Source organism: Haliotis cracherodii, unplaced genomic scaffold (genome assembly GCF_022045235.1).
Source record: "Haliotis cracherodii isolate W230 unplaced genomic scaffold, xgHalCrac1.p SCAF_3, whole genome shotgun sequence".
Lineage (NCBI taxonomy): Eukaryota > Metazoa > Mollusca > Gastropoda > Lepetellida > Haliotidae > Haliotis > Haliotis cracherodii.
Genome location: NW_027266286.1, coordinates 44201463 through 44222824, shown reverse-complemented (window position 1 = coordinate 44222824; position 21362 = coordinate 44201463). Strand labels below are relative to the sequence as shown.

Genomic DNA, 21362 nt, shown 5'->3' with positions numbered 1-21362 from the left:
GTGACCAGCTGAAACGTTACTTAGCGTCCTTCAAATACAAAATTTTCGCAAACAACGTTTCAGCAACTTTCTTCCATCCTTGTGGTACCCCTGCTTCAATTTCCACCTTGGTATTGTAGACAGTGTTACAGTTGACATCTATGACGTATGGAACACCGTCTGGGCCATAGATAAACTCCACTGCGCCATTATCTAACCCGGGAGTTTGAAACAGTTTCGTACACTTATCGATAACAGGATCACCAAAGTCTTTCAGAATCTGGATCCTGTCTTTGGGTAAATCGTCAGGACAGTAATTAGACGAGAAGCCGTCGCACATTGTTGCTTTACTGACGTACAGAAACTGTTGCCCGACGAACTCTGCTCTGTAAACGCCGGATGTTGGGTTGAGGTATCTCTGAATCAAATACAGTCCTGTATAAGAACCAGGCAATTCCTTTTCCGATTCGAATTCGGCAACATTGTGGTAGAGGTGTATGTTTATGCCATGTCCACCTCTATCTGGTTTGATAACAAACGGTGCGTCCGTTCCGAAGTGCTTCTCTATAAGTGCCTTTGTCGGTTTGGAAGTGAAGACGGTCTGAGGGATCTTTAAGCCACAGTCCTTGGCAACGAGGTATTGGAAGGCTTTGCTGTCTTCGATGTCTATAGCAGGTAGACCATTCACTACTACCACGTCGTGATGACGTAACCACTTGATGATGACACGAGCCTGCTCAAGGGATAATGGGTGGCCACGTGTATGGGACGACGGACTGCATCTGTTGTAGAAGATGGTGTTCTTTGGTGGGGATGACGTGAGGTCGATGTCGACTTCGTCAGCTAACCATTGGTCAGTTATGACGTCATAATCCTTCAATGCTTCTTTGACCAATGGAAACCACTTTGGGTTATCATGAAGCACTATTATTTTGTATACTGGGTTGGTCATGTCCATCTGTAGATTGAACAAAAGATCTTTTAGTTGGTAATTGGTTCCAATATGAAAGTGACAATCTATAGGAAATCATGTTCGTTTTAAATATATCGTTAAAATAGTAACTTTCTGATTATAGACGAAAGGAATAGGAATAAATTTATTATTTTATCATTAAGTTATAAGTCCTATATACAACAGTGCTACAATTGCTATATTTTATTCAACTTTTATTGTGAAATTCGCCTTCAATTGTTAAGTTTTCGGTTAACCATTTAAGACCTGTCGGTACATACTAGCGATAAGAAATTTTATAACAACCCCTAGATTTGCGCCGCCATAAACAGGTCGGTGTGCGAAACTTTAATTACATGTTGAATAACAACTGGTAGTGGTCAACGCGTTCGGCACTTACCAGTGTACCGTTATCAGCTATTTAGCCGCAACTGACCAAACTAGAAAATTGAAAACACAAAACCAAACACGAGCTGAGTGATTCTAACGGCATTTATAATCTTCTTTTACTCAACTTTCCAAACTGACCGTCTGCTTTGGCTGTTCGCAGACCAAACTCATCATACAGTCCAGTCTTTATTAGTCCAAAGTCTCAAATTTCAAATATGACACATGTTTATTTATCGGGTTAAAACTAATAGGTACATAATTATTAATCACAGGTGTTGTGGATGCTTCATAATTATCATGTTTCAATGTGAATAGCGTGCATTATAATATGTATGAATTATTTGTCCTGCAGGACCAGTATTCATATGTGTGTCGTGCTAGTTACCTTATTGTATGCTGTATCGTTAGTAGAGTGGTTTTATAATGCAACGACGTTAAATGCGTCAATATGCATTAACATGATCCAGTTACTCGATATTATTTACGCTATGTGTATTTGTTTGCGTTTTTATGCCTGATAAATACGGTTCTAGAATATAACTTACATCCGATGTTCATGCATCAAATATATTCTTTATATACAAAACCAGATCAGTGCAAAGTACAGCAAAGTATATAATTCTTATAATTTCCCTCCCACATTAAGCTGACACGCCGTGATAAAAATGGAATACTGTTAAAAGCGGCGTTAAACCCAACTCACTCACTCACTCATTTTCCATGCATGCCGTACACTATTCAACTGATTAGCAAATATTTTAGTTCATATTTGAACAACAGTCTTATATTGTAATTTCACAGTTACATGCGGTACTGGTTAGGGAGTATACGTGTCCGAGATGGGTGTCAAGACCACAGGTAAATAACCATTGTGTTTAAGCTGATACGACGCTCATTATGAATTATACCGACGAGGCGCGGTTGTTTGACATAGGGTCCTGACCTACCTACCGAGAATCCTTTGTCATTTAAACTGTCATATGTAACGATTGATTTTTAAATCGAAGTAGTGAAGCAAATTATCAACTCGTAGCCGGGCTTCTACATGCAACCATGTGTCTAGGTGATTGCCAGGCGTACACCTATACCCGTTACAGTTGTGTAAAAAACCTACCTTCTATCTTTCAGGAGTATCTATCTGGATTTTTACGGGGTCAGCCACAAAGATCGACCCACTTTCGAGTCGAGGTCTGTACGTACAGTCTGATCGTCTTGTCAAGACTACAGCTCGACCCACTGTGAATGCACAGTTTGAACTGAACCAAGGTGGGCTACAGTTTGAACTCCATACCAAGGCATGGATCTGTGTCAGTATCACATGATAGCAATGTCACAGCTCGACCCAGCAGTCATCTGCGACATGATCGAGGGATCTACACAAACGTTCAGGTCGTAGCGTTTCAGCTTTTCCAAACAACTGTGTAACTGAGAACTACAACGCAGTAAATGTATTTGTCACCAATATTGGCGTTCACCTTCCGGGTCTCTACCTAAAATAGTTATATTTGTATACATGTAAGTATTACGTGTAAGTAAAGCACTCATTGATACAATGGGGTATGTTTAATATTTGGCAGTGGTTTCTGCTCAAAAGGTCAATATACGTGAGTGTACATGCGATCCTGGAGCCATTCCTGACAAGGTACAGCAGACAAACAGGGAGATTGAACGGAGAGTCGCGTGTATGTGAGGTGAAATGGGGTTTAACGTCGACTCCAAGATTATTGCACTTATATAGCGACGTGCATGCACGTGTGTGTGTTTGTGTGGCTGCTTGTACTAGTCCGGACTGATGCCGATTTATAGTGCTATCTCACTGAGATACCATGCCCCAGTCTAACATGAATACCCCACTCAGACACAGTATACAGACTCCGAGCCGACCAGTCCTTGTTTTAGCTCCTTAATGCCGAGCGCCAGACAGGGTAACAACATGTACCATCTTTTAACGTATTTTGGTATGACGCGGCCGGGGATCGAACCCCGGACCTTCCGCTCCCCGGGCGGACGCTCTACCACTAGACCACGGAGGCTGTCAGAGTCGCGTGGAAGGATAATGACCACCCAGCTTTGAATTCCACCCAGCGCCGGTGGCCCAGTCGTCTAAGGCGCCGCGATTCGCACGTTGGGTCCCTTGGCATATAAAACATATAATTGTGGGTTCGAATCCCGGGTCGCCCCGATTATGTTTCTAGGTTTGTCAGCACCATACCCGTCCTCCGAAGTGGTAAACGTCTGAGACCTGCATCACTTCGGGCTTTCCTCGCACATTTAGCTGACACGTCGTGATATAACTGGAATACTGTTAAAAGCGGCGGTAAACCAAACTCACTCATTCACTTTGTTGAACAGAGGATTTCTGTTTGTCGATCGTGGACATCATGAAGCATACGTAAAATTATGCATTAAAAGCTGGGTGAACGTACCTTGCCTATTTCACTGTAGTTGGTGAGGTGAGGTGAATTTACTTCCGCCTTCAAAATGATTTCACTTAGCAACATGCATGCATGCACGTGTGTGTGTGTGTGTGTGCGTATAAATGTGTGTGTGTGCGTATGCGTGCGTGCGTGCATGTATGTGTGTATGTGTATGTGGATGCTAGTCCGGGCATGTGTCGGTTTCATAGTGCTGGTCCTCTGCAACACAAAGTGGCTGACATTGACTCCCTTCTCAAATACATTATACTGACCAGTCCTTGTTTAATACCCTTAACACCCAGCGCCTTAATAGCGATTGCAATGCAGAGTAACAACAAGCGACATCTTCTAACATCTCAGGGAATATCGAGTATAACCGATCTACATGTACATGTACCTAACTGAGGTATGAAGTACTTCAGTCACAATGAGTCATATCGACAATTTTACAGGAGATAAATTCGACCGAAAACAACAAGTTCAGATTTGTTAAGTCCAATGAGGAAAGTCCCATTGTCGAGTTCTTTTCTGAATATATTGGCATGTCTTTTGGTCTTGACAAATGTAACATTCTTCATCAGAAACGTGGCAGGGTAGAAGAGAGAGTTTACTTGGGCAAGGAGTTATTGGTCATCTCGTGGAAGGTCAGGCTCCAGAATGCCTATATCAAAAGACAAACTTCGGGCAGAATACAAATGTAGATTGATGAAAAATTGGAGTTCACCCTTACAACAAAGAAAAAGCCACATATATGTATGCTGTACCCGTCCTTTCGTATTCGTACACGGAAAATCATGTCAGACAATAGATCACATCACCATCGCACTTCTCTCAATCACTTATATTTACCACTTATAATGGAAGGGCGTGGTTTGGTTAATCTTCATGATAGAATTGTATTGTGCACTTTTTGCACATATTTATTTTCCTGATGACCTTCTTGTGAAGCATGTCAAGACTCATGATTAAAACAAGGCATTCCACAGTTTCTTAAACGAGCCAAGTATATAGGACATAATCTCAATGTCAATGTTTATTTCGAAGTTTTTCAGGGAGGGGCTTCCAGAACCACCACTGCATCGAGTTAATGTGCAGTGTTATGAAGATCAGAAACACTGTACAGTCCTTCGCTTGGATCAAGTCGGTAGGCCTGAAAAGCGAAACCGAAGGATTTCTGTTCGCTGCTCAGGACCAGTCACTTCCCATTCGAAACCGGCAAGCTTTATGAACAGAAGGTACTCCCTTCGGGTGGAAATTAAAGACACAATTAATGTTTGCCGGAGTACACTAATTAATGTTCTCCACGAGATGAGAATTCGATACACTGAACGAGAGAACAGGGCCGTTTCAGGTGAAAAAATATTGACTATTCATGACTATTGCAGTCAGGGCTTCCAGATCTCGGTCATTTAACGTGATGAAGCCTGGGTGAAAAAGAATCATTCCCCTGACTACATGTTGCTACAACTAGATGGACGAAAATCCTCTGACAACCATCAGGTAAAGGTAATCGGATCATTGTCTTGCACCCGTGATCTTGGGCTTATTGATGGATGTGGGCTAGTTTTCGAGGCAGAAAAGGAAAACTGGTGATTATCACAAGAAAATGAACGGGGATGTGTTCATAGACTGGTTGGGACATCAGTTACTGCCCCATAAAAACAACCCCAGATTCATTGTCATGGATAACGCCATCCGGGAAGCAGATACTGTCACGCCAACCATGAGTAGTCTGAAGGCGACAATACAGGAATATCTGACATCTTGTAATTTCGACTTCAGGCCTTATGAAACGGAAGTTCAACTCTTGGAGAAATCAGTTAAGTACAAGACAGATGTCCTAGCGACAAAGCACGGCCACGTTGTATTACGTACGCCAGTCATGCATTGTGAGCTCAACCCTTTTGAGCTTATCTGAGCTAACTATGAAGGGTTCGTGGCATGACATAACACCATAGAATCACACCAGAGGAACAGCAAAAAGCTGAAGATCACGTACGTGAAACAGAACGTCAGGACCGCCAACGTGAGGGCGCAGATATCAACCTTGTTGCACCAGTTATCATACCTTTGGGTGATACAACAGACCCAGATACGGCATCAGCTGCATGAGAGAAATAAATCATCTGTAGAACAACAAATACTTACTTATTAAGAAAAACAACCTTCCAATACTCATCCAGTTTCATAGATGTTAACTATTCCATCATTTTGTCCACGCAAATATAATGCTGAACATATCTTACTTGGTAACCCCGTCAACACATATCTCAATAAAGTACAATAACAGCAATATTTTGAGACCACCCCAACTCAGGTAACATTTGCACCTGTGAGAAGCTCATCATCATTTTACATGCAAAAGTACCACTGTAGGCTAATCACAGTGTCAGTTCGGATATGCTAGATTAGATAGATTTACGTTATTTTAATATATGCTATTTCAATAGCCCAATGATTCGTATTTATTAAATGAATCTAGAAAAGCATTTCTTCTAACATTTCCGACAGAACTTTATCTGTTCACCACTTCATGTTGCCGAGTGCAGGAGAAATGCGGGTGAACTTCCGTGTTGAACAAGGTCATGGTGTGTGTCGCCCATATAAACAACTTGGTACACAGTTTGGTAATGTTTGCATAAACACACTTACTGTATAACGAGTGCACTAGCACATTGAATACACCAATAATCAAACGCATTATCAAATACAAAAAATAGGAAAGCAAATAAGAAACGCCTTTATTAGGCCTATGATAAGAGGGAATCGGGACACTCACCGTGTGAAAGGTTCTCACTTCGCCATCAAATCAGTTTGTGAAATGTAACCAAATTAACGGGCGATATTTTGGTAGTTCATTATGTTCCTTGTGAATTGCACATTCAGAAACTGATTGTAAAATGTTGGTTGCCTTTTAGTGAAAAGCACGTGGACATATACATGCGCACAATTGTGTCAATACAGCTAATATATACAACACGTTTTGATTAGAAACATCGTTGTAAAAGGATTGAATACAGAAATCCAAAGGAGCAATTTTACAATATATCACCGGTGCACAATACGAGCATCAACAAGAATGATAACTTTACGCATAATGGTTGGTGCGCCCGAGAAAGAAATGCAAACAACGTAAAGGTCAAATGACATTTTTTTGCATCAACAGGCCATTTTATTTATTTTTCTCCCGATTCACCATATAAACAACATTCACCATGTTAAATACATCCATAAACAAGGCAGATCTGATACATAGAGATTGCTACATAAGTGTCTGTCATATACCATTTATCTAACAGCGAGTTGTCTCCAAACATATCTTGGGTACAATGTGTGAAGCCCATTGCTGGTGTCCCCCGCTGTGATATTGCTGGAATATTGCTAAAAGCGGCGTAAAACCATACTCACTCACTCACTCCAAACATATCTACGTCGATACGTATTGAAACAACGATTTGTAAGATAAACGTTACATGACAGGCACGAATGCAGTATTCTATTTCTTACACACCCTAACACACACAATTGTATGCATGTTTCAGCAGTGGCGCATCAATATGTTACACATCGGTCATGCGTGACGTCACCCGACTTACTGTTACAACATACCTAGTGTGACCCTCCACAACAAACGTATCAGCTATTTCTGTGGATTGTCAAGGCGAAGATGATAATGTAAAATCGATAAGATCATTGAACATTTATCAACTATCTAAAACCATAGGTTCCATAGTTAAATTCGAGAAACGTATAAATGAATTACAATAAGTTCGTCATAATCTGACCTCAGGTCATCACCATGGAGTTGCCTATCACGGACCTGGAATTCGTTCTCTCACATATGTGTTTAGAATGTGTGCTGTATGTTTGGATGGGCCATAATTAATGACGTCTTTGCAAGGCCATCTCACACATCATACATACCTACCCGTGAAGATCCGGGGTAGAATAGGTCTCTATCAACCCATGCTTGCCGTAAAAGGCCGCCATGGATGTCGTAAGAGGCGACGAACGGGATCGGGTGGTCAGGCTCGATGACTTGGTTGATACATGTCGTCGTATCCCAATTGCGTGGATCGATGCTCATGATGTCAATCACTGGATTGTCTGGTCCAGACTCGATTATTTACCGACCGACGTCATATAGCTGGAATATTGCTGATTGTGGCGTTAAACAACAAACCAAAACAATTTGCAAGCATTTCTGTAAATAGATTATTTCTGCTTTTGCAAATTATTCGTCGCTTCATGTTAGTCACTTAACAATATCTTCATTGATGTTTTGGTCGAAATATGAATTACTTTATTAATGTAGTAAACACAGCAACACAATAAAAGAGAGCTCAGTTTAGATTCGTACTCGACTGCATGTTTGTATTCGGCATTGACTAGTTTACCTGTCTTTTGTATTTCGCCCGCCCTTAAATATGATGTCTCTACAAATTGAACATGGTTACAACAGAAACTCATCAATATCTCCCATCACCAGTCATTAGCGTGTTTCAATCTGATGTCGTCCCTGTTTATCAGGAATTGGAACTTTTTTTTACGAAGGAATTGTCCATTAATGGATATTGTCATGTGACCTTTCGTTATCATTGTGGGCTTTTGTGGACCTTGATTGTTTTGTATGAGGGAATATATAATACTCAAATTCGAATACACACTTTCAATATCTGCGAACGGAATCTCTCTTATGTTTATGTAGTCTTGTCCAGTAATCATGGGCCGATTTGATTTGGTAATTATCAAACATATAACCTGTTTTGTATGACTGACTTAAACTATCATACATTCTGTACAATTCCATTTGTATAAATTTTGTCGTAGCAGTAGAAAGGGAACCACAACCATTCACGAATGATCATGTGATCTATGAACTACTCATTATTGACCGGTTGGAACGGGCTTATCTATTTGGCTATCTATCGACCAAATTTGGTCAAAATCAATTGATAGCTGTTGAAGTCATTTATCCGAGAACGGCGGATAGGATGGACGACGCAGCACTGTGAAGGACATTCTGGTCTTCTACCATATGATACCCCCATGAGAAATCCGGGTTAAAATTGGCCCCCCCCAAAAAAAAAAAAAAAATATTTTGTGATTTTATTGATTGCGTGTCATCGTAACCGACGGCGTGTATCGTTGCTCAACATATAAATTGTCTGGTCCAGACTCCAAATTCACAGGTTGTCGCCATATAGCTGGAGTCTTGCTGGATGCAGCACTTAGAAATAAAGAAACAGATATAAGCTATTATTTGAGCTGAAGCTGTTCGTTAAAATCCATCTCAAACATACTGTCAGCAATATCATTAGATTAATAGACAATAAACTGCAACGAATGATTCATATGAATACTGACACGTCATCTCATCAACGTAAATCATTTGTCGTTTACTTTATTTCTTGTTGAAAGATAAGTGTTGTCCCTATGGCCTGTAATGGGTAGTCAGGCAATAAATGCGCTGAGCTTGTTTGATTAGGCTATCATGATGCAATAAAACACCAAATGACCATTTACACCTACATTTGTAGAACATACGTACATATAATTCAATCAAATTCATCCATAAAACGGGTAAGAAAAGTCGTATGATCTCAATATAAACGATCATAAACTACCACACAGGACTTTATACATGAACATAAAGAGAACTAGACAGGTAGCGGTACAATTATTTGCCAAAACACCTTGCATGTCAATATTGACATGTTTCTAAACGTGCGCGCCTTGTGATCTACACACTAACACATTTGTTTTACATGCAAGGATAAAATAGCTTTGAAATGCTACAGGAACTTTGGTTGTTTTAAGGTGCGCCAGTTTGGATTTATTTATGATTTCAGATTAAAATCTGTCAATGTTTCTTACTGTTGTCAACTGAATTAATTAATTTGTCTCTAAGGATTTATACGCTCTTAAACAGCTTGCACTGAATCCGTAGGTATGCTATAGTTTAGATTTGGATATAGATACGTAAGAGGTAAACGATACCATTTCGCTAAAAATTACGTGTACGGAACGCATATAGTATGTTTTTTTACTACCCCCACGAATTTAATTAGCATTGTATATTCCTCGCTTTGGGGTGGACAAATTTATAAAATACTCCAATGAAATCTAAGCTTTCAAAAATAAAAAAGAAACAAATTTGGTTTAATGCCTCTTTGAACAGTATTTCAGTTACATCACCGAGGAGGCAAGCCCGAAGTGATGCAAGTTTTAGATTTGTATCTGTTTGGCGAACTTAGAAAAATAATCAGAACGAATCTGGGCCTCGATGCTTTTGATAAAAAATGGTAAAATCCAAATTCGAAAGTGTGAATCAAATGACGGTGTGGTTGTACACGTTCTAGTATAGAACGTTGTATGGTCTTGTTGGAATAAAAGTCTCAGACTGATGCGCATAGAAAACAAGGTTCAGTGGTCTTGGATGTTTCCTCTAAATTTCGACACATACATGCGATTGCTTTACAGTCGACGCAGTTTTTTAGGAATTTCTTGTGATTATGGCAAGGGCTTTGTTGCCAACGAAAGAATGAGTGAATATGATTTTACGCCGCTTTTAGCAACATTCCAGCAATATCACGGAAGGGGGAAAACTGCAAATAGCCGTCACACATAGATCCCATGTCATCGTATCCAAATTGCGTGGATCGATGCTCATGATGTCAATCACTGGATTGTCTGGTCCAGACGCGATTATTTATAGACCGCTGTCATGTAGCTGGAATATTGCTGAGTGCGGCGTTAAACAACAAACACAACCTGGCTACCCAACAGCCCCACCAACTGACAAATGATACATGTTTATGTCTACAGCTATAAATGATGTTTTATAAATAAAGTGGGTATTTTTGCGAAAAATGGGAAATAGAGCTTTGCAAGAAAATATTTGTTTGCAATTCAGTCTACTAAACTACGGCCATGTAGCTCACTTTGGACATTCTGACATCCATGTTGAAAGGGTACGTACTCTAGAGCAATGAGCAGTAATTAAGTTGTAGTGATTGATACGTATCTGTATGATTGTGGTAAACTTTGCAAAGGTGTGTTTTCTGAAGTATGAGTGTAAATTAGCTCATTCATGCAATACTTTCACGTATTAAAACTTCAACGTTTCAAGAATGATCGTTGTCTCATTTAATTAAAAAAGTCAAAACTAAAGGGAAGTGACAATCCATAGACCTAACATTTTTCAACTATCAATAATCCCCAGCCCAGGTTTTTGTGGAATATTTCTGCCGTCATAGTAGTACTCGCCACAAGTAAAGGTCGACGTCACGCTATATTTGGGTCTGGGTAAACTGGGTACTTAGCAACTGTCCTCTTACCATGTGACATCAATACTGGGAGCGAATGAATGATTGAGCGTGTTTCTAACAAACTTCCAGCAATCATACAAACAGTTACGTGCAATAACAAACGATGAGAGGGATGCAATATTCTGTTTATGATTCAGTCTTCTGTATACATTCAGTATTATAGTGACGGAATAGAATAATACTTCAAACGAATGTATGTATGTATGTATGTATGTATGTATGTGTGTGTGTGTGTGTGTGTGTGTGTGTGTGTGTGTGTGTGTGTGTTTGCAAGAGTACGTGCGTGAGTGTGTGTATGTATGCACACAGTCACACATTTGTTTGCCGTAAGGGTGGACATTGTAACAATTCAGATAAACATTTCCTAAAAAAGTAACATCACCTTACACAGTCAACACCTAATGTACAGTGGAACCACATCAGTCTGTTCCCTGCTTTCGGGATTGAAGACGATAAGGAACATCTACACATGACACATGGCATTACGTAACATTAGTAATTAATCCGGGCGAATAACAGGATTTCACGGTATATGATACATTCAACTGTTTGAGGGTTAGCACTATTGCAAATCTACTGGTTCGTGCAGCCAAGTACATTTTAAGCAAGGAAATGTGCGTAAATACCATATACATAATCTATACTTCCTTCGATTGACAGAAGTCTTCTACTCGCCGCTGCAATGAAGCATTATTAAAAACCTGTCTTCTACGTTCAGCAGCTGTTATGGTATTTGTCTCCACCAATTGTCGAAGAGCGCGGTCACGTGCAGATTTGGGAAAATTCGATCCAAAATTGAAATTTGTTTCTCGGCACCCATTTAGAAATACAGGATTTTCTATTGAAACCTTTCTAACTAAACTTTCCCGTCGAACTTCCTTAAAAGGGTCATGTCGATATCGATCCTGAGGCCTGACGTAGTTGTGAATCCTCTTTCCTTTAAATAGTATGTAGCTCTTGTCATCTTTACTGGTATCAACTGAGGGATCCGCATCCTCATCACATATAGTCACACCTTCGTTAAGACCTCTTGCGGAATCGGAATTTGAACTTACGTCGACAGGAACTTTCTTTGAATCGTGAAAGTCACTTTTACTTTGATTGCTCGTTGGATTACTCTTTACCTGTTCTATGGTCGACTTGACGGCTGTTTCAGGAACTGCCTTTTCACGTAAGATTGATGCTGAAGAAAAGGAACAAACAGTTTGGTTGTTGAAGTCTACTTCATCAAACCCGGATAGCGGGTTAGCACGATATTCCATTCCTGCAACTGAGTGTGATCTCTGTTTCTCAGGCAGCATTTGAACTGCACCGCCACCTCGTGTTGTCCTTGCCACTGAAAGTGATCTTTGTTTCCTATTATTTCTCATAACTGGACCGCCACCATGTGTGTTTTTCCTTACAGCTGAATGTGGTCGTTGAGTTCCGTATTGTGCTACATCTGTTCCATCTTCCTTTCTGTCTGCACATTGGGAAGGACCATCTTTTACATGCTCTGTTTGTAAATGAAAAGCATGGTGTTTCTGCTCTGGTGAGGTTATATTGTTTCTGTGGTTGCAGGAGGTCACTGGGCGGCACACATTGGGACACTTGCTTCCTTGCCTCGATCCAGCTGGTGCAGACTTACAGCCAACCCTTGGCAAAATAGGGCTGGAATCCCGAACACTTGGTCGACGATACATATAAGGGTCAAATGGATCGTTATACACGGCATTGTAGGATGTCTCAGCAAACGTGAAAGCCCAGGGTTTTCGGAAATGCATCGACAGGACTTGATGGGATTTAGACATTGATACGTTTCCCTGACAATAAAGATCCTCAACAAGTGGACTTCTACCGGATGTTTTAAAAGTGTTTCGTCTGATTTCCAGAAGATACTGCTTTTCCTTTTTCAAGGAGTCCTCAAGAACGTGGTGTTTTTCTTGAAGATGTTTCAGATGAAGATTAAGTGTTCTTTCCTCGTGGCGATTTTTTGCCCTTGCTAACACTTCCCCGTCGGTGAATACTTTAACACCCTTTGGCGTTATTTTGGACATAGTTATTTGTTGCTTAATCCATGAAAACAAATTCAATGAAATTCAGCGCGACACAGTTCTTGTTAATGCAGACACATGAAGTCAAACATCAAACGTCGTGTTAACAATCACAGCAAGATGAACATTTTGTCTGAAGTGATACGCCAATAGTGTAGGAACAAGTGTATTCCGTGCCCTTTATACCTTCTTTATCGGAGCACTTGATATTTTAAGAGGGGCTTTAAGTTTCCTTCTGTATTGCTTACCTGTGTTGGTATTTCAAGTCCAAAGTCAAAGGTTGCTTGCAAGAAGCCAACAAAATGATATGTCGCTACCTTTCCCGTGGGCCTGGCAGCGTCAAGTCAAGTGCTTGATAATCGGAGAATTGCTATCAAATTACCCAGATTTTATTACTGTCTGAAGCAGTCATTGATAACAAGGTAGGACAAAATGTTGACTATCGGCAAATATTTTTCTATAAATAAGCTTCTGTCACTAGCCATTACCGATTTATAGGGATTATTAAGGGATAATCTTAAATGCTTATCGCATAATATGACGCTTTTATGATGGTTTATGATATGCTTTGATAAAAGTCTGTCCTCCCCTCTGTGGCGTGAGAGATAAGTTGTATCGGTGAGAAGGAGGCATCTGCAGACCCTCAGCCTTCGTATGCTGTCAACAGCTTATCAGGGATCACGGTACACCACGATACAACATGTTGACATGAGTGTACATTAACATTGTCGGGATGTCAGGATACATGGGCTACCGTGATCACTGTGTCAGCATCCCTTAGAAGTTTCGAAGGACATTATGGTGCATTTTGTGAGGTTAGTGTTTTAAAGGAATAGTAAAGTGCATATTACGTCCGAATGACCCTATTTGAACTGAACTGTAGTTTCCCAAACTGTGCACATTTGTTTTGTGTGGATATAGTAACACTCTGGTAAAGTATATAGTGCTTTCTGGTGTAATGACATGTGCTCTCTGGTGTAGGGAGTGAGTGAGTGAGTGAGTTTGGTTTTACGCCACTTTTAGCAATATTCCAGCAATATCACAGCGGGGGACACCAGAAATGGGCTTTACACATTGTACCCATGTGGTGAACTGAACCCGGGTCTTCGGCGTGACGAGCGAACGCTTTAACCACTAGGCTACCCGACCGCCCCCTGATGTTGTGACATAGTCTTGATGTTGTATGATGTGTTCTCGTGTATGCTCTTTCTCATACAAGGGACAAGGGTGGCCCAGTCGTCTAAGACGCCGTGATTCGCTGTGCAGAGTTGCGTCCCTTGGGCACGCCAGAAACCTATGATTGTTTGTTCGAATCCCCGGTCGTCCTTATTATGTTCCCAGGTTTGTCAGCACCATACCCGTGCTCGTGGGTTTCACCGAAGTGGTAAATGTCTGAGACCTGTATCACTTCGGGCTTTCCTCCCACATTAAGCTGACACGCCGCGATATAACCGAAGTGGTAAAGGTCTGAGGCGGTAAAGGTTCATGTTGGTAGTTAGTGAGTTTGAGATTTGTAAGGCACTCCACTGATACATTTCCCTCGGGTATTTACCTAAGCCTATACGCACGATAAGACTGTAGCATATGTGTCTGCACGAAATATTATCAAAGTAGTAAATCAATATTTTTCAATCTGCTACACCTACATATAATCACTGAGCTTGTTCCTGACACTTATTTTGTTGACACAACAGCTGCAAAGAAATATGCAGTAGGACTACTCTGGACACTGAACAAGTATTTGTATACACATGCGTTGAAGCACACCCATATTTGTCTCACGTCACGAAATGCTTTCTAGTCAAACACATATCCTGCTTGTTACTAATACATTATACGGCATGCATAGTATATCTGCAAATATTAATTCCACATGTGGCAGAATATGCCTCCAGTAACCCCCATTGGTTGTCTTTAGATAACAAGTGATTACGTTGAGTAACCTGGTAGATTGTGAATCTTGGTGTCTCGACTGTGTGAATCGTTGCCCCTGTAACCCTAATATAACTGACGAACGCTAGATTGTCCATTGGCCATAGTGCAGTAGGAATATTGGCGACCATGGCGGATAAAGGTTCCCGAGCTTTCAGGGGGCACGGGTGGCACAGTCGTCTAAGGCGGCGCGATTCGTTGTGCAGAGTTACGCCCCTTAGGCACGCCAGAAACCTATGATTGTGGGTTCGAATCCCAGTTCGCCCCGTTTATGTTTCTATGTTTGTCAGCACCATACCCGTGGTCGTTGGTTTCAGCGAAGTGGTGAGCGTCTGAGAGCTGCATTACTTTGGGCTTTCCTCCCACATTAAGCTGACACGCCGCGATATAACTGGAATACTGTTAAAAGCGGCATTTAACCAAACTCTCACTCACTCACACTCCCAAGCTTTCACTCACGTACGCACATATACTTATACATATAAAACCAAAATGATAAACGCTGATAAATCCTATAATAATCGGGAAAAATATATATTGGGATATAGTTGTCGGGTATCCAACTGGTATTGTTAGCCTATACCATAGTGAGTGATTGAACAACACTTCAGTTATATCGCGGTGTGGCCGCATTATTTGATTTGAAAACTCACAAAGTGATACAGGTACAAGACGTTTACCCTTTTGGTGGTGAGGCAAGGGTGCTGACAAAGCAGAATCATACTCAGGACGAATCCGGGATTCGAACCCAGGATTATCGGATTCGGTAACTAATAGACGCAAATCTACACAGAATTACTCAACTGGTGGTCAGGCCGCGCGATAAAACACTCATATTACATAGCACATTTAAATTTGGTATCTTATCGAATTTGCCTGGCCACAAGGGCTTGTAGCAACGCGTTGCTATATAGGTGTTATATACAAAGCGGCTTTAAAGCATAAGGTCACAGGCCAGAAGGGGCACGGGTGGCCCAGTCGTCTAAGGCGCCGCGATTCGCTGTGCAGAGTTGCGTCCCTTGGGCATGCCAGAAACCTAAGATTGTGGGTTCGAATCCCGGTTCTCCCCGATTATGTTTCTAGGTTTGTCAGCACCATATCCGTGCTCGTGGGTTTCACCGAAGTGGTAAACGTCTAAGGTCTGCATCACTTCGGGCTTTCCCCCCACATTAAGCTGACACGTCGCGATATAACTGGAATACTGTTAAAAGCGGCGGTAACCCCAACTCACTCACTCACTCACTTACTCACTCCCTCACTCACTCACAGGCCAGAAATTGCATACCACGAGGCATGTTCAATACGCCCACCAGTCACACAACACACCCCTATCCCTACGAGTACATTCATATATACATGAACCACCTCCATGCTCTAGTGAAAAGAGCGTCTGTCAGGGAAGGGGGGGGATGTCGGGGTTCGATCCCCTGGCCGGGACATACCAAAAAGACGTTAAAGATGGTACTTGTTGTTACCATGCCTGGTGCTCGGCATCCAGGGATAAACCAAGTCTATATACCGTGGCTGAGTTGGGTATCCATGTTAAACCGCGGCATGGTGTCTCAATGGGCTAGCACTATAAAACCGGCTTGGGTTCGGGCTGGTACAAGTAGCCACACAGTAGCTATAAAAGTGCAATAATCTTGAACGCGACATTAAATCCCATTTCACCTCACCTCACCTTGCCTCATGATCATATATATACGTTCTGAAGGAGAATCCAAGTCAATTAGCGGACACAGAGTGCAACTCCAGACCACGTGAACATGTACATGAAAATAAGTCATATTGATGATTTCGATTCAAACAGCGTCACACTTCTGGTTAAAATATTTCTTATCGCATGTGCAGGTGTCCGACGTGTTTGTAATAATATATAGCTCGGGGTTTAAAAATCAAAAAAGTATGTTTAACATATCTTGCTTTTATCTTTTGAACTGTTACTTGAGACTGCACGTCATGCTGGTAGGCAAACTAGTGAGTGAGTGAGTTGGGTTTAACGCCGCTTTTAACATTATTCCAGTTATATCACGGCGTGTCAGCTTAATGTGGGAGGAAAACCCGAAGTGATGCAGGTCTCAGACGTTTACCGCTTCGGTGAACCCTACGAGCACGGGTATGGTGCTGACAAACCAAGAAACATAATCGGGGCGAACCGGGATTCGAACCTAAATCATAGGTTTCTGGCGTGCCCAAGGGACACAACTCTGCTCAGCGATTCGCGCCGCCTTAGAAGACTCGGCCACCCGTGCCCTTGGTACGGCAAACTAATTTACAGAGGTGATTTTTATATATTTTTGGAATAACATTTATCAGTCGTCACATACATGTAGGATTAATGTCAAGAACGTTATTGCCCAAGAACACTCACAGATGTCATTCAGTGAACGATAATAGGTACTTGAGGGGACAATACCTCACAGCATTGATAACATGTGAAATCCATGGCTTGATAAGGTTGACGCTCTATCTTCGCAACACGGGCTATATTATCAGTCAACGATTAGGAGTAAATACATGTTAGTAACTGTCACCTATGTGACTACTGTGTTGTGAAAAATATTTCAGACAATATTTGGGATCATGCTGAGATGGCTATTAACAGTATACCTAGTTAATCTCCAATTAACTGATCACTGGTTTTCAATCAATATTTCCTTGAATGGTAAATATAATCCTATTTGTCTTGGCGGAGGTAAATCACCGAAAGAATCAATATTTGCCTTTGAGATAAGTGCATGTCACCATTAATTGTCCCCGGCATTATCTGTAGTCACACAAGGTGATTAATTTTTCCGGCTTGAATTTATCAGGATCTGATATACATAAAATGAATGGAGGTTCGGGTAGCAACATCTTAAATTTTCAAGTTCGTAATCATGTATCTCACACACAACATCCTGTCATGTTGAAAGAACACATAAATAATCTATCCCAGCATTGTAGAATAATTGTTGTGTATAGATTGTCAAATTAATGCTCTCATTTTCATTACACGCCTCGTGTAAATCAAAATAATAAAATTAAGAAGTACCCATGTTTTGTAAGTATATGATTGTATCAAAGCAGACAAATATTAACATTTAAAAAATATTATCAACTGTAATATACATCTGGTTAATATATATAGTATATTATATATTATTTGTTTTATCGTTACGTGGCTATGATTCATCGATAGCGACTTTATTGATTATTGACAAAGGAGGGTACTTTAGCTAGATTATTTAATCATTTGTCTTGTACGTATTCTTTACTCCTCGGCATGGGTCGTAGTATATTAAAAAGATAAAGATTTTGAAATCTAGTTAATGATTATGTGTGTCTCATATAAGCCCAAGGTAAATGGTAGGTTTCCAGACGCACACATTACACTGTCTGGGTAGCTTTGTCTTATATTGTGAGTACGCCTGAAGACTGAATACTGAGGAACTGGAGGATCCGACAATCGTTTTGGAAAAACGATTGTATTAAAATAATTTGGTTAACATCCACGTTAGCTAGAAACACGATAATTAGTGGCATTATCCCCGCACATAACGAGGGATGGACGATGGATACCATAGCAGACGGCCGGAGTCGAGACAGATGTTGGCAATGACCAGGAACTCTACAAGTAGTTTTGGCAGCAGAAGCTTCTTGAGACATGGCTCGGATAGAGGAGACAGGAAGTCTCAGTTCCACCTTGCGGTGGACGAGAGGAGACTCCCACCACCCGCTGTGTTCTGGAGCGACAATGAGAGAGATGCATACAGGAAAAACAAAATCATACAGAGTAAGTTAAATTCTGATCTCGATGACATCCGGTTACATAAACAGCATTCATCTCGGGTGATTAGATGTGATGCGTTGAGATTCCGGTTACATTCAACACGATTTCCTCATTTAACACCCTTGAAATTTGGTGTTTGGGGAAACTACAAGCAGAGGTCTCGTCATCGGTCAATACAGTCGGGACATGTGGGAAATATTACTGGACTGAAATGTTCACCTGTTGGGGATGACACTCTATCATGCATGGTAGCGTCCTCACCCGAACGACAAACCTCGATGGTACAACTTACACCGACCAGGCAAACTACACATTCCACTTTGCACAGAAATAGCAGTCTCAGACGTTACATCGGAGAGGCACAGAGTAGAAATGGAAATAAACGGCCAGAGACGAGTCCTGTCCGAGTTCCGGATGTACAGTATCACACTAAGCTGAACGTTGATAAGGAACAGGATGATAGGATTAAAGCGGCTGACAATGGTTCACAACTTCACCAACTAAAAGACAGTTCAAAACAAGATGTATCTGACAATGTACTGAATGGTGACTTTGGTGCTTCCATACAGGATAATAAGGAAGATTTGCACGTGCATAAGAGTGTTAGTTCATCCATTTTATCCAAAAAGAAAGCTTCGGGAAAGAAAGTACGATGGAGTAATCCAGAATATTCCTTTCTGAGGTCGAGGACAACATTGGACGATCCTTCCAAGGTGATCCCTGCTGAAAGTAAATTGATATCTCTTTACAACCCGACTCGTAATTTGAAAAACGCTTTGACATCTGAAAAGCTGAGGTTCCAAGACAGCCAGGATAAAGTGTCTGATTATGTGCGTCACCTTGCAATATGTGGATTTTCAACAAAGACCGAGGCATGTCATGATGTGGAGTACAAAAGAACAACTACTTCTACATCATAAGGGATGTGATTGCAGGCATTTACTTTGATGTTGAAAACATGCTTGTGCTTATGGCAATGGTAATGAGATATATCATAAGTTTCATTTATGTTTCTGTTGTTATTGAAATGTCGAAATCAAGTCTAACGAGCTTTGTTGATGTGATCTTAGTGCGTTTATACTTGACTGGTACTTACCTTTAGTAAAAATATGTCTTTGTGGTCCGATTGATTATATTGAGTTGGGTTGCTGAAGACTTATTCTACCCCGGATCTTCACAGGTCCCTGGGAGGGATGCATGCATACACGTCACAAGAACGCAGCTGGGCAAAACGGATAGTTGTAATAACGCTTGTTTAATCGAAACAAATGTGATTACGATGTTATATTTCGTAACGAATACAGTGCCATAAACGTGTACTCGAATTAATCAGGCATGAACAACTTTGATGCGGGTAGTTAACGCTAAGCAAAAATGCCAAGCTGGGATGTTTATGATTTATAGATCGCTATTTAGTAAATAAAGACGATAAGCTCAGCACGATGTTTTGGTCATCTAGCGTTAGTTGTTGTTACCCTGCCTGGCACTCGGCATTAAGGCTGACTAGGAATCAAATTACAGTGTCTGAATGGGGCATCCTTGTTAAACGGCGCCACTATCAAACTCGTACAATCAGCTACACACACACGTGCAGGCACAATGTGAAATAATCTTGAACGCGACGTTAATGACCATTCCCCTTCACTAACCCCCAAGTTTAAGATCGCTGGATGGAAACCAAAGATGATTTTGTTGCTACCCCTCAGACTGTAAAGTATAAAAGATTAAATGGGACCTGTTGATCATGACAGGACAATTTTCAAATATTTACCAAAAATTAGTTGTATATTTGAACCATTGTACTCTATGAGTGAAACCTGGCCTTCTCGTGAATCTGAAATGATTTATTACGTAGTGTTATAAAATATCGTTATCAGGACAAGGACACTCCACGAAGTCACTTAGAGAATTATTGATATATCAAGGACTGTCTACACTTTGAAGAAGGTGCACGGTATACTCGGTAATATTAACACCATACGACGTGAAGAATATCCTTATAGATAGCCTCTTCTCGCATATCCTGTCTAGTAAAGCGCAAGACTTCACACCCGAAAGGGTATCCGTGCTTTGTTGACTTTTGTTTGTTTATATTTTATTTCTTTCCTTCGCAAACATACATTGAGATTGAGAAAGTAAGTAGGGCTTGGCCATACACATCGCTAAGATTAACCAAAGCCTTTCCTCAAGATAGTAGAAACACGAAAGAACATGCATTTTCCAAATCAATATTGATAAAATAATATCCAATGGTGTAGACAATATGTCCGTTCTTTACACCACAGGAAACAAAACTGCTTCGTTGCACGTGGGCCTTTCTGCGCGGATCAGATTTCGGCCATGTGTGCCGAGTTGGCTTCAAAGTGGCGTGTCGACGGCTTTCGGTCGATATTATTATATATCCATAAAGTGAGTGAGTATGGTTTTACGCCGCTTTTAGCAATATTCCAGCAATATCACGGCAGGGGACAGAAATGGGCTTCACACATTGTACCCAAGACGCTTTAGCCACTACGCTACCCGATCGCCCATCATACCAATAAAGACTCCGGAGCA

At 41.0% G+C, this 21362-nt stretch overlaps 2 protein-coding genes across 3 annotated transcripts; one reads left to right on the top strand and one right to left on the bottom strand.

Annotated features, from left to right (window-relative positions):
* LOC139475844 (uncharacterized) lies at window positions 1-2510 on the bottom strand. Of its 2 annotated transcripts, XM_071259049.1 has the most exons (3): window positions 2436-2454; window positions 1332-1371; window positions 1-937 (listed from the first exon to the last, which is right to left on the bottom strand). In XM_071259049.1, exon 3 carries the CDS (start codon window positions 935-937, stop codon window positions 17-19), a length of 921 nt encoding a protein of 306 aa, XP_071115150.1. In that variant the 5' UTR covers window positions 1332-1371; window positions 2436-2454; the 3' UTR covers window positions 1-16. The 2 variants fall into 2 exon arrangements, with proteins under 2 accessions (XP_071115150.1, XP_071115149.1); XM_071259048.1 differs by lacking the exon at window positions 1332-1371 and having other exon boundaries at window positions 2436-2510.
* Window positions 2511-18580: 16070 nt separating this feature from the next.
* On the top strand, window positions 18581-19726 carry LOC139475446 (uncharacterized). Its single transcript, XM_071258657.1, has one exon. The coding sequence runs from the start codon at window positions 18581-18583 to the stop codon at window positions 19724-19726; it is 1146 nt and encodes a 381-aa protein (XP_071114758.1).
* The last annotated feature ends 1636 nt before the right edge of the window (window positions 19727-21362 follow it).

Bases quoted from the DNA above. Each gene is read 5' to 3' on its own strand.
- LOC139475844 (XM_071259048.1), bottom strand. From the start codon at position 937: ATGGACATGACCAACCCAGTATACAAAATAATAGTGCTTCATGATAAC.
- LOC139475446 (XM_071258657.1), top strand. From the start codon at position 18,581: ATGGACGATGGATACCATAGCAGACGGCCGGAGTCGAGACAGATGTTG.